Source organism: Pempheris klunzingeri, chromosome 6 (assembly GCF_042242105.1).
Source record: "Pempheris klunzingeri isolate RE-2024b chromosome 6, fPemKlu1.hap1, whole genome shotgun sequence".
Classification (NCBI taxonomy): Eukaryota; Metazoa; Chordata; class Actinopteri; order Acropomatiformes; family Pempheridae; genus Pempheris; species Pempheris klunzingeri.
In genome coordinates this window covers 746,495-761,369 of record NC_092017.1, presented here as the reverse complement: position 1 = coordinate 761,369, position 14,875 = coordinate 746,495, and the positions used below count along the sequence as shown (strand labels likewise).

Genomic DNA, 14,875 nt, shown 5'->3' with positions numbered 1-14,875 from the left:
CCTGAACCCCACAGGAGAGGAGCCTGATAGCTGAAAGCTCTGGCTCCATCACTACTTTAGAGGACTTTAGGAACCACCAGTAGGCCTGGTTTCTGGGCAGTATGGTACTAAGAGTTCTTTAAGATATGCTGGAGCCTGACCACTAAGAGCCTTGTAGGTGAAGAGAAGGATTTTACATTCACATCCAACATCCAGTCACATGCGACACCAAGCACATCATCCAGTTTTGCCCCGCACCCCACATATGCAGACAAATAGCCAATGCTATCCATTATAAATATACTATTACATCTGTAAGGGATAATGGTCATTATTGTAAAATGAAGCCTGATAGGTTGATGCAGGACCCTGACACAAAGAAATTTGACACAAAATACTGCCTAAAATGATTTTATTGATTTAAAAATTATTTTATTGCTTCCACTATTAAAACTGTGTGTGAGTGTGCCTGTGTGTGTGTGTGTGTGTGTGTGTGTGTGTGTGTGTGTGTGTGTGTGTGTGTGTGTGTGTGTGTGTGTGTGTGCGTGTGTGTGTGTGTAAAAGAATGCACATACATTTACATGCATATGTACACTTGTGCATTCATAACTGCAGAGTAGACATTTGCAGGATTTGCCTGCTTTGTGTCAACTGTAAGTGCACTGTTGGAACAATGTACAGTCCAAATATAATAATGTTAATGAATGATTAATTATTTCTCAGTAGAATAAACTAGAACTAGAACTAGATTAATGATATTAATCCTGAAGCCTTGGATGCTACATTTGCCTCCAGTGTAGCCAATCTAACAATACAGATAAGGTACAGTTATAGGTACTGTGATGGTATTTTAATGGTCTCAAGTGTTTGAAAATAGACACTTGAGCTGCCTAATCAAGCATTAACCGCCCTCATTTAAAATAAAAAGATATACTAATCAGATCTGTAATGACCAAAATTGGCATTATTTAGAAGCAAGCACCATGCTTATCTTTACATAAATCATGGATGCTATTAATATGAACTGTGCCTCTTAGAGCACAATGGAGTTCATACAGTTTCAAGAAAAACTATTTATCCTCATTAATATGCAAATGTAAGCACATGCTCTAAAATCTTGTGGAATGATCTCCTCTATGAGGACATAATGAATATGCTGCAATTACTGTCGGCACAAGAATGAATTCACGGGGTTGTGACTACATGCAGTAGAAACAGACAGAGACAGTATGATAGGATGATCATCTGTGATACAATTCACAGAGGCGGAGGTCCTTCATTTTGTTATTTTTTGCTGAAAAGCCATTGAGCAGGAGTTGAATAAATCTACTACACAGCAGGTTAGAGCCTTAATTTTGTTAAATTAAAGATTGGTGGCCCTGTGTGAGTAATATATGGTATATCTTCGAATAGGTGCAGCTGATATTTTTTTTACAGTTATATACCTATTTTTGCTTTATTCAATGTAAAACCCATACATTGCAAAGTTATATTTCATATTTCTTTTCATTTTCAAACCATACTGATACTGTATACATGTCATTATGGCCCATTTCTCTTCTTGGTGTGGTGTATTTACGGTGCTTCCGGTGTCTGCACCCATTATAATAATAATAATAATTATTATTATTATTCAATATCTCAATACAGCCGACCAAATACAACAATACTGACAAACCAATCAGTGTTGGGCAGAAATAGCTTTTCCCAACACTAGCTCTCTTATACTGTAGCCTGCTTCTCCCGGTTGTCTGACACAATGACAGTGTGATTGTGAAGGCACTTCATTTACTTGATGTGATAAAAGTTAATTACAGAGTGGATCTGAGCAGCCTTCAATCAGTAGTCTGCAGAAACAATCCATGACCTCCTCTGTCTGTTCCCTGCATGGCTGCTCTTCATTTCTTTACAAATTTCCCCTCACTTGACACACTCTACATTTATAAAGAGAGACTGGGAAAAAAGAGCCTCTCTTCCATTTTTTCCATCCCAGCTTTCTACCGGCTTTCGTACCATGCTTAATACCCTCCCAATTCATTTTGCTTAAGATTAGGGGTTTCCTATATATCAGGTCCCATATTTAATTCAGTTTACCTGTGACTAAAACACTTCTGCCGAGTAGGACTTGAGAGATATTTGTGAAGTGTCCTGCCCTTCCTCCTCAGCAAGGAGCATGCGTCATTGCTGTTTTAAACACTTGCAGTAGTAGTAGCAAAAATACTCTAATAACAAAGATGACACATTACAAGCCATGCCAATGGAATGAAATACACACTTTCTCATCTCCCAAGTGGGCCCAGTTTTGCCTGTCAGGTGCACAAGTTTAAACCAGTTTGATTTTATGCAAAATGACTGAACGGGCATTTGTCATTAGGTGACGTTCTGGCGAATTAAACAGCAGCCTACTGCTGACAGTGCTAAATTCAACTTGTATTGCATTAAAAGTAATCAGTATGACATGATTAACATAAAATTATGTTTGGTTAGGCTATACACAGAACCACTAATCTCTGTGTGCAAAGAAACATAGAAAAAAAGGAAAAAAAAAAGATTGACAGGCCCTGTGCCATTTCGTGCCAAGGCCAGTGAGAAGGAGATCAAATGTCAGTAGACTAATCAGAGGTGAGCAAGGGGAGAAAACGATGTGCACAGTATGTTGTTTACTCGAAAGTTCATGTGCTTTTTGGGGGTAAAAAGCTGAGAATGGCAGAGTTAGTTTCAAAGAGAACAATAACTGCACCAATATGGCAACATTTTGGATTCAAAACTAGGTGAGTCAACTAACTAAAAGCAACTATGTGAAGTGAGTCACGGCAAAAGGTGATAGTACATCTGACTTGCATTCCCACCTGCAGAAATGTCATGCCTCCATTGCTGCACAGATGGACCCCACAGCGAAAGGGGGACAGTCTTCTGGGCCCTCTTCAACACAACTATCCATAGAAGGGCCATTTACCAAGGGCCTGAAATACAAAAGAGATGGAATGAGTGCATTGAAGCTGTCACCACATGCATTGCTAAATAAATGGTGTCTTTCAATACTGTGGAAAGGCTGTTGTTTAAATCACTGCTCAAGACACTTGAATGTCAATACCTCACATGGAAAGTATACCTGACATGTACAACAGACTTAAGAGGAGGTTCAGGTCAGTTATTTGGTATACACCATATATGTCGCTTGCAGTTCATTTAATCAAGAGACAGTTGAAGATGGTATAAAATGGTCTTCAAACAAGCTTCTTCCTGGAGAACCACAGGGCAGCAAACTTGGCGTACATGCTTGAAGAGGCCCTGCATGGCTGGCAACTAGATCAGATCAAACTGTCAGCAATAACAACTTACAACACAGCCAGTATTGTAGCTTCAATTAGGAAATTGGACTGGCAATAGCTAAATTGTTTTGGCTATAATCTCAATCTAGCTGTGACCAATGCACTCTCACATGAAAGGCAACACACAGAAGGAGCCAAGGGGCGTCTGCCACGGCAACATTGGCCAATGTTCCCACAGCTGGCAGAAAAAAAGGGTCTGAGGAAACCACAGCAAGAGCTTGGCCTACCGTAGCAACCTCTAATTACGGCAAACTATCGCATTCATTGAACCGTCAATGAACACATCTTGTGTTGGCCTTGATTCTAGCACGTGTCTTTTTTTGTGTACACTGAGAAAGCCAGGGAACACGCATTCCATTGCATGTTGATATACATGCATAATGCCTAATAAACTTGAGCGAACCCACATTTACTATCAATATGTTTAGCTTATTCCAACTAGACCTAAACTGAGACTTTATACTCATTTTTTACTATCACCCAACTGGATTATGAGACTTGTTGGGGTTCAAAAAAAAAAGAAAAAAGAGCATATTCTGGAGCTGTGGCTTGCTCCAGATGCTGGTTGAAGAATCACTGTATGTCACACATTACTTATTCTTCCAATAGTTCAATTTATCAAAAATGAGATTGTGGCTGAGGTAGATGAGGACACTGCCCTCACCAATGATTTGACATTGACAATTATAGAGTTGATCCATGTGGCCACATTCATCGGTCCACACTATCGTGAGAATCATTTGAGCATCACTCTTACAAGGCATGTGCAGCAAATGAGAGAGGATGTGGCGTGGTAGGAGGTGGACGAACCGGACCATCTGCCGTACCGTAAAAGAAAAACTTTAGGACTTCTTAGCTTTGTCATAGTCATTCCCATAACCACTGAAGAGAAATCTGCCCTGGAGGTAGTAACCTACAAACAGGAGGCAAGCATTGATAGAGTAAATGATCCTTTATAGAATGGTGAAGATTCAACAAGTCTCTTTTGCCATTGTTGTCATCCATAGCGTGCAAGTATTAATGCATTTGCACAACAAGCAGTCCATCACAGGCAGTGTTTAGCACAGCAGGGAATGATCTTCTGAAGCCAACAAAAGTGGACATGTTGGTGTTTCCGGACAAAAATGAATGCTCCAAAACAGCCTAGATTAAAACTGTGCCATGCAGGCTTTGAATGGAATTATTTTGTATCCTTGCACAATGTGCACTGTAGTTTTTTATGTTTATTTTGTGTAACAGTTTTTCTATTTGAAAATAGTGTGTTGATCTTGATAGTTGGTGTAAATTTTCCGTTCTTATTGCACTGGTTGGCTACCAATTTATGCCATTGTAAATTGTTGTTTGTTGAGGCCTGTTTTTTCTTATACTTTTGTTATATTTTTGTTCATTGTAAACAGTTTCTCAAGTTGAATTGGATAGTTTATTAATGCCATTATATTTTGTTATTTAATGAGGCCAAATGAGATACCATTTTGATATTTTCTCAAGTTGCACTGGGTCTAGGTCTTATCTTATCTATTATTTTGATGTTAAATAGTCAATTTTGAATGGTTGCTGTGATAAAAATATTTGTGGGCTCTCGTGTTCCGCTGAGTCTCATGTGACACAATATTAAGAACACTTTTCAACATAATGCACTCCAGTCAGGGTGGGAAATTTGCTATTTGAAATGAGAACATCTACCAGCCACTGATTGATAAATGTTTAAATTCACCAGCTGCTTGATAGGGAATTATTATTTTGTGTCTGAATTCTTCCACTCCCATATTTTGGAACCCTAACCCTTGCTACATTTGGCTGGTGTCGGGTGATAACTACCCACTCTAGTGCACCACCACATCCACTGTGCCCTCAGTGATAAACATGAAGAAGAAGTATCATTTATCTGAAAATTGCCAGCAAAAAGTGGACATGTATAAGCTTTGTAAAAGTAGAAGGCATGGGAGATTTGTTGTATTGGACTGCATTTGGTGTTTTTATGAAATGCAGGGTGAGTGCATACGTTAGATTTACAGAACAGTTTAAACAAACCGATTACACACAAATTATGACAAACTAACAGTCTTGTTCAGTAAATTTAACAAAAATATACCTTTACATTGAGGAAAATACCCTGCCTTTAAGCAGGGAAAGGAAAAAAAACAGTAAAATGTGATGCGAATAGAAAAATAGAACGCTGTTTGAAAGAAGCACAGGAGTTGCTCATCAAAACAAATCACAATTCTCTTCTCTTTATGGTGTATTCACAGATGTGATTGGTTTGACTGTATACTAGTTCCTATATGTCATAAAACAGTCTCTACCAATGGTACAACATACTTGTGCAATTGGGGCCACAATCATTGTACTTTTTCAGCTTGTACAGACCAATATTGATTATAGCCATTTAAAGAACTTCCATACAGATCTTACAGAACTTCCATCCAGACTTCCATACCTCTGTCACAGTCCTGACCATCTGACACTGAACTGTGCTGATCATGTGCTTGTCTCTGACGACCCACTGCTCTCTGTATGCAAAGGCCTTGGCCATCTTCTCTTTGACAACTTTATCATTATGTTTCCTCGTGACCTCAGACAGCAATGCCAATGTTTCACCTTTCGACTGTCCTGGGCCTCTCCAGCACGATACAGAGACAAACATTAACAATTTTCTTTGTGTTTTATTTAGACTGACATCTATCTGCAGGCTTTTGCTACAGGGAATTCATGCTTAGTTAGGGGTACCCCAAGTTTCTAAGCTTTGTCCTACAGTTTGCTATCTTGCACTTGAGGCTTATTTTCCATCCGTAGAAACTACTGAAGGATCCAAGTTCTCTCTACCATGGATTCACTTTGATTAAAGCTTCAGTAACAGATTATATTTCCAAGTTTAAAGAGTGTGCCTTGAACTTAATGACTTGCTCAGCTAGACTTTCCAAGATGTCCGATTTAAGTTTGTGACTGAGGTTCAGAAAAACTGCATTTGAAATGAAATGGCCTGGTTTGCACTTTAAAGTCACATCTCCACATCATATTGAAACCTTCGTATTTGGAATTCTGTGGGCCACTGTGATCGAGCTGTTTCCGACAAACGGGTGATTTTCACTGTGCGCTTGTCTAGAATATGGATAATTTGATTAAAGTTAACAAAGTCACTGTCCATGTCCTGGAATCTGATCTAGTATAGGAAGAGAGTGGACAGACAGACGTGAGTGAGATTAGACATCCACTATATTAGATTATTTGACCCCACAAGAATACTAAGATATTTTTTGTTCAGTTGCAAACTGAACTGGTTTTCTGATGGTTGTTTTGTATTTCTGATTCATGCATTTTTAAAGTCTGTTGTATGTGTTTGTTTACCCGCAGACAGGGTCAGGGCCGTGTGGTAGGCTGAAGTTCCCACGTCTGATGAATGAATGCAGTTAGTTGGCAAACACGTACAAGACCAATCAGCTCTCTTAAACTGAACAAAAACACACACATAGGACACATCTGTATCACAAACACAAAATGCAATCATGGTCAACACTTAATACCACAAATACCACTGAAAACACATGTAGGTAGAGATGAAAAGATGATCTCCTTTCACATCATCCAAGTCAGAAAACGAAAACGATTAAAATAAAGATAGTTTTAATCTCCCACAATGGACTAAAGAATGTAACTGTAGGAAATACACTGAATATTCATCATTTTAAAACTAATCAAACATATTGGATTGCATCGAAAAAAAAGTGCATCAAAATATATTGGTCTCCTTATCATCCTTCAAGAACTCCACTGTGAATGCCTGGCTATGTTCTAAGTAAAATATTCATCATCTCAACAGGAAAAGGATGCTGAAAGCTTCAGCCAGACAGCGGCCACTTACATTGTTAATTTCATTACCTTGCTGAGATGAAACGAAAGAAAAAAGGGGGTAAAGGAAAGCAAGAGATGGATCTAGTTCAAACAGCACCATCGCAGTGCGTACAGATATCCTCCTGTATTTCCTGTATTTCAATTTGCTGCGTCTTGTACCGTTCCATGGTCTGCAGTTTAAATGGAGGACTTTTATGATGCAAATGCAGGCAGGAGCGATAAATCTCTCTTGCTCTCCTCTCCTGGGCTCCCCTGTTGCAAAGAGATGTGCTCTCTCTCTCTCTCTCTCTCTCTCTCTCTCTACCTCTCTCTCTGTCTCCCTCTCTGTCTCTCTCTTTCTCCCTCCCTCGCTTTCTCTCCACTGCAGCATCGTGTTACACTCGCCCCCAGGCCACATGAAAAATGAATCAGACCCAGGTGATGCAGTGAGGGGTGAGGGGGGGAGTGAAGAGGAGAGAGAGAGGGAGAGAGAGAGAGAGAGAGAGAGAGAGACCCCAAAAAGTGATGCTTTGACTTTCCTCAACAACTTCTAGGTCACTTTAATTTGGGAGATGATAACACTCAGTCACAGAGACACTTATGCACACACACACACACATACTCATGCAAACATGCAGAAATGCACACACTTGGCCCGAGTACTTCCAGTGTGCTGTTAAATCATAGGATTCTATTGTAGTGCCATGCTATTGATTATAATGTCTACTGCAGGATCAACGCTGGTAATTCATTAAAGCTCTATAATCATCTCCAAAAGTCTGCTTAGTTTAGCATCTTTATTGTTTATATGAAAAGTAAGACAGGGCATCATTTTGAATTTTCAATTTCTCAGAGCAGGTGTCAATATGACATCTGAGTTTTGGCACAGATGCTGTTTAAAGGTGAACCAAAGTAGCTTAGTATTGTACGTTCATAAAACTGGGGGACTAACAAGTGAAGCGGCAGAGACGAAGATATCTGGACTTGACCTGAGTAGTGTTGGTCAAGCTCCAAAAAGACTGGATCCTACACTTCCCATAATGCAACAGCTTGGTGTCATTCCTGCCGGTTTAAGCATTAGCATCTTTTAAACTCAAACACAGATGACATCACACAACTCCCCATGAGTGATACGCTGACTCTTTCATATTATCTCAATTTGGGCAGCTGAAGATGAACTTGGCCAAATAAAATAAAGTGCAAAGACTAAAAATCTGACAAAGCAATAGATGTCAAGTCTCAGTCTTATTCAACCGTACTTCAAAAAATCTAAAAAAAAAAACTATCCCTTTAAGGTTTGGTACCATACCCTGGTATCTGGGTGGCGTAGTGCACACAAGCATCTAGGGAAAGCATTTGATTAAAGGGAGTTTAATGATATTAGCAACTGCTGAGCACTGATCCTCTGCTCTCTGTTTCTCGTCACCAGGGGGAGGTGGTGGATGTCCAGTATGGCAGCGTGGATGACCTGAGGAGAGCCAAAGACAGCCTGAACCTCACCAACCAGATTGCTGTAGTCAAGCTTGGCCAAGCACCTCTGCTGTACAAGGTAAAATCAAATCAAAACCTGCCAAAGTGCTGCTGCTCCGCTCAGCTGATATGGGAATCGCACGTGTGATTTAATGCTGTACTTGAGATCTTGCTGATACTAGTCCTGCAGTTGGAAGAATATTCACCCACACTGAGGAATCTTTTGATCTTTGAAAATAAGCGAAAGTGCAAGGTTTGACAAAATGATTTTCATAAAGTAAGAGGGTTTAAAACTGACTTTCCAAAATAATCTTGGGTATTTTAATATACTTGCTTCCAGGTAGAGTTCACTGCTCTTTGGAGAAACCAAATACTGCTTGCAGGAAAGCAATTTTTACACTGAACAGGGCCTAATATAGAAGGATAGTCATGCATCACTAATTCTTCTTTTTATTTTCCCCATAAAAGTATCCTACCTGACTCCTGTTTCTGTACCTCTTCGGTGCAAAGATGTCTGAATCCATTTACCTTGAAAAGAAACAACATTAGCGATGCATTGATTGATTAGTCCAGTTCTTGCTTGGGCGTGTGCCACATTGAGCTCAAAACAGTTTTCCTATCAATTAGAAGATGACAGGGTAAATATAAACTCCAATCCAGTTAATTAAAACACAAACATCTACTTACATGTTAATTACTGATGAATTTATCCTCTATTTTCTATTGAATTAAAAGTAATTCAATCATACAAACCTGACTACAAACTCCTCGTGGACTATAGTATTGAAATGCTATGGGATTTTATACTGCCTCTTAGCTTATGACACATTTGTATTCATCTACTGTATATCAGTTGACTGATCAAATACGAACATACTAAAGTCAAGTAAGGTGTGATACTGTACAATAACAATATAGAACTGTACCATTTTCCACAAGAAAATTGGATGCATTTATCATGATTCACTGACTGATGTAAGATCAGCTTTAAAATTATTTCCAGACTTGGGTAGTAACAAGTAACGCTCACTCCAGTCTACATTACACATGTAACTCAATGTTGTAAAAATATGTGAGATGTAATTTACGTCTTCCACGTGATGTTAGTTAACTTGTACACGTGACATAACTTATGTCAGTTAAAACTACAGACCATATTGCGCTATAGGATTACACCAGCCACCATGCCGAATGGTTATGCATGGTGCAGTGGAACGAAAGAGTTCAACAAAACAGGTGAATTGTTGTAGATTTTTGCAATATGAACTGTTTTGGATTAAACTTCCAAAAATCGTGGCGAGTAACACTAAAAAAATAACACTGAAACTGTATTTTGCAAACTTACACGTATCACAGTGGTTTTGAGAGGCGCATGAGGTCGTGCCATTCAGACAGACCTCATTCCTGGGCTCACCACAACGAGACATTTTTGGGAAAGTATTGTGTCTATCAGAACTGTCACCGGCGCTTGCAGCCAAACAACCAGCTCGATTTATCAGCAGTCTTTCCATGTCTTTTGAAGAGCCACTCCATGCCTAAATATAACATATGGTACCCCCCCACCTCTCCCTGTAGGTGTGTGTGTGTGTGTGTGTGTGTGTGTGTGGGTATGTGTGAATAGACACAACTGACAAATATGTGGAATTAGTACTAATTAGTATTAAACTAAGTATTAATTAAAACCAAAATCACAGCAGTGACAATGTTTCCAATAAATATTGTGGATGGGCAGAGTTGCACGGAGCTTGGCGCCACCACGCCTCGCCAACTGGTGTGCATGAGCGTCAGAAGGAGGCCGGCGGTGTTTCGTGGGATGCATCACATCATAGTTTGCTGTTGTTAGTTGTTAGAATTAAGGTCGAATGTTATTAAATGCAGATTTTGTTGGATCAGAGGACAGGAATGATCGAGTCCAACTGTGGTCCTTTAAAGGGTTGGTTTGTATCTGAACTAGCGAATACCACTGGTAACTGAATACCAAAGTCACAACACCTCGACCGGCAAGTCCCGTGTTCTGCCAGGTAGAACTACTTCTTTAATAATGGAGTGTGGCGGCTTTCAGGAGAGTGATGTCAGCTCCCTGTCAGGAAAGGTTATCTGACAGAAAGTGGTGAAAATACTGTAAATATAGGGAAAACTGAAACTGATTGTTCTTGGTGGGACTTTTTTGGGCAGACAATTTCATGCTGCACCTGTCCGACCACCATCTACAGCTTAATAACACCTTTTGTTGATGAGTACCTCACACAACTCCACTTCAAAAAATCCAGGTTGTCCCTTTAAGTTTAATAGTAGCAGTTAAAGTAAAAGATTTCAACTTTTGATGATCAAATCTCATTGGTGACCTTGGAAATAGTAATTGGACTGAACAATCCCAACTGGAGCTCCATAGTCCATAGTCCTGTCTAGCTATTTTTAGAACTTGGAACAGAATCGCACAGAGGACCTCGGGTTGGGACTGTTTTGCTGCATTTTTAACTTTTATGAATCACCAAAATCCCAAAATGTCACCTTTTAGCAGTTTGATGAATAAGGGTCCAGAGTGTACTAGAAAATCATCAAACTATTTTTTCAGCCATTTCTTTCGCTTTATTCATTTTTTTCTCTACTCCATTAATGTGAGGTTAGTGATAAATGACAGGCTAATGAGCCTTAACAGAAGTAAATGGAGGTTACCAAAAAGGAGAGTAAATGTTTAAAGAGGGGCCACCAGACTGCATTTACATTAACACAGTCAGACTTTTAAAAATCCATTAAAACAGACTGGCCCTCCTGTCACATGGGACCCTTCCAGCAACAGGTTGCTGACCCATTTTTCCTCCTCTCCCGCAGTTTGTGACAAATCTGATCAGGTGTGCTTCATAATGTCTCTCTGTGTCAGCAGCAGAGAGAAATGATCGCCCTTTACATATAAATGGGGAAGAATGATTGATGAGCCTTGTACTCCCACTAATGAGTGTGTGACGGTGACTGCAGGCCCAATGTTACACATACGGCTAGATTCATCTTTGATACACACACATGGAACACACTTTGACCACGTTATCTTGACTCAGTTTGGTCCCATTACAGGTTTTTTTTAAAACATGCATTTCACTTGTTCTCTCTCTCTCTCCAGTCCATCAGCTCAACAGAAAGCAACGAGAACTACGCCGTGGAACAGTTTTCAAAGCTTTTACACAAACTACATTTAGCGGCCACATCTTTAAAAATTCATGAAATGTTTTCCTACTAAGACTGAACCACCACCAAACATCTGTGTTTGAACACTCCATTCTGAACATGTTTACATACTAACAAACCTGTACGATTTATGTTCAAAACCTAATACAACACACAATTACTGAAAATTAAAAATGCTATTTGTCTCATTCTGCCACATTTGCACCAAAGAAAAATATATATATAGAAAAATGTACACTTCATAGCCGCTGAGGAGGGGGCAGGTGAGGGTTTTGTTATTGTATGGGACGATGTGGCGACACAATAATGTCCGAGCGGATCTGCAGAAGATCGCCAGGGACGGATCAGACGTGCAGACAGATTCCGTACAGATAAGAGGTGTTGTGTTGTTTGTGAATGATTTGATCAAAAAAAAAAAATCTTGAACCCTGAATCACCTTCCGAAATGATCCGATCATGTCTCGGTTTCGTGGTAAAACCTGCATTATGAAAAAAACAGGTGGCTGAAGACCGTCTCGCATCCTTTCACTGTGTGCATGTTTAGCACTTCGCTCGCTGAATGTGAGCCTTGAGAGATAATCGACTGCTGGAATCAGGCTCGGCAAGTTCAAGAGTAACGCTCAACTGCAGATTAGTAAAAAATCCTTACCAGAGTTCATCTGTGATATTCAGCAAGTAAACTTTTAAAATATCCAGAATTATTAACGGAGTTTGGCGTGTTTGTCAAAGTGACAGCACTTCTGGTTCCAAAACCTAGGAGTAATGAGGAATACACCATTTGGCTGAGTTTCAGTTCAGTGAGTGGGATAATGCATTCAGAGCTCCGGTCGAGCACCCAACGATCCAGTGAACAAATCTTTTGAACATATCTTTTTAATGAACTGATTCTTGTGCTTTGAGACACTGTTGAAAAGAGCTGCTTTATACGTCTGTAGCACCGTTACAGCTCTATATCTGTACCTTTCCTATACAAGTATGTACAGTGAATATGTAGATTTTTCATTGAATTACTTTTATCTAATGTTGTGCACTGGGAGACTTCCAACCCTATGGTCATGGGTTCTGGGTAATGACCAGGAGAACGAGATCGTGGATACAAGCAGCCGGGATGAGTTTCCTCCGCAGGGTGGAACGTGGTCTTGGAGACAGTCCTCAGCCTCCTGTGGAACAGGGTGGACACTTCTTCTTAAAGATAGGTTGAGGAGCTGGGACATCCAGAGGGAGCTCGGAGTAGAGCTTCACATTGAAAGGAGCCAGTTGAGGTGGTTTGGGCATCTGGTCAGGATGCCTCCTGGGCATTTTTTAAAATGTATTTCTTTTTTTATTCCACGCATACATATCCATGTCACTGTCAGCCGTGTGTGTGTGTGTGTGTGTGTGTGCGTCTTCTGCAACCTTGCTCTTATAATTGCAAGAGTTTTCCCGTGTGAATGTGTCTATATGTGCAAAACTAAATGTACATTTACATGAGTGGGTGTGTTGCGCATACATGAAAATCTCTGTGCTGATGATTTTTACAGTTAATGGGAGATTTTGTGTGATTTAGTGAGGGCATTTGCGAGGGATGTGCGTGTGTGTGTGTGTGTGTATGTGTGAGCGTGTGTGTGTGAGCGTGTGTGTGTGAGCGTGTGTGTGTGTGTGTGTGTGTGTGTGTGTGTGTGTGTGTGTGAGCGTGTGTGTGTGAGCGTGTGTGTGTGTGTGTGTGTGTGTGTGTGTGTGTGAGCGTGTGTGTGTGAGCGTGTGTGTGTGTGTGTGTGTGTGTGTGTGTGTGAGCGTGTGTGTGTGAGCGTGTGTGTGTGTGTGTGTGTGTGTGTGTGTGTGTGTGTGTGTGTGTGTGGACATGTGCTGTGTCCCTGTTTTGCAGTGAAGGACAGAGAGGAGATTGTGATGAGAGGAGAATGACCGTGGTTGGTGTCACATATTCAATAAAACAGTCATCTACGCTCATAAAAAACAAGGACGCTACATCTCCCATGGACAACAATGAAATACTGCTCCACACAGTCTCAGCTGCAGCACACCAAGCAACTATTGCCTATTATTACCAGTGATGCTGGCTAAGTAAATGACAACACAATATTGCCTTTGATCATCATGAGGGAAACTAACAGTCGTACGAACAAAAGCATATTTCAAATAGACAATAACTCAGGAGCTACTTCTGTTAATAAACAGAGCTACTTCTACTGATGAATGTACCTCCTTTGCTTTGCTTTGTATAGCCAGGTGTGGCAGGGGGTGAAAGTCAAGCGACAGATGATCTCTGGGAAATACAGTGCAGAAATGACTTCACACTCACGCTAATATTCATTTATTAATTTAAACTAACACTGCACGATATGTTGAAAGCAAGCACGCTGTGTCACTTAAAAAAAAAAACATGCTTTTTAGGAGCAAGGGTGCATCACATGGAGAAGCATTTGAAGAAGAAAATTTGATTAAAATCAGTGATATCTATGTATCACAACATACTGTTGAGAAACTATTTATGTATAGAAAAAATCCAGATGGAAATGACAAATCAGTTTACTTCATCACACTGATGCCAAAATCCTATAAAAACCATTATTGGCATTAAGCAGTCCTGCCCGTTATCATTCCCCAACATTATCTGCAGTAGCACCAAGCAACCAGAGCAGTTACAGTGATAGCTACTCACTGTATAAGCAATGTAACAGTTGACAAGTTTACATCGGCTCACAATATATTGTCATGATGTAAAATAGAATGGGGAGAATGTGTTGGTCTTAGGGGGAGGCCAGCAAGAAGAAACATATACTTTCAAAATAGCAGCAAGGTGGCGAGCTTCTCTGGAACCACCTGATCAGTAAAAGACAAAATACAGGAAGAACTCGGTTGGTGAAAAGACTGGTAAGGAGGCACGTTGAATGAAATAAAGATAAGCATAGTTTATAGCCTCGCCCTGTTGGTCTGTGTCATATAGCCATGTAGCAACTTCTGCTAGCCAAAGAGAAACATTGCTTATCCTTCCCGTGTTGTGTTCTGTTGCTGTTAGCGGTGAAATGATGATGATGATGATAATGTGAAAAGGGGCAGTCTCATTTGCTGTTGTGGTCGTAATG

The 14,875-nt window shown here is 40.2% G+C and overlaps 1 protein-coding gene across 1 annotated transcript in view; it reads left to right on the top strand.

Annotated features, from left to right (window-relative positions):
* The window catches only part of LOC139203161 (inactive N-acetylated-alpha-linked acidic dipeptidase-like protein 2), a 277,953-nt gene that overhangs the window by 72,092 nt on the left and 190,986 nt on the right, over positions 1–14,875 (top strand). The window contains exon 5 of the mRNA XM_070832831.1: positions 8,569–8,688. Within this exon, the coding sequence (XP_070688932.1) occupies positions 8,569–8,688 (120 nt within the window). The remainder of the gene's footprint in view (positions 1–8,568; positions 8,689–14,875) is intronic.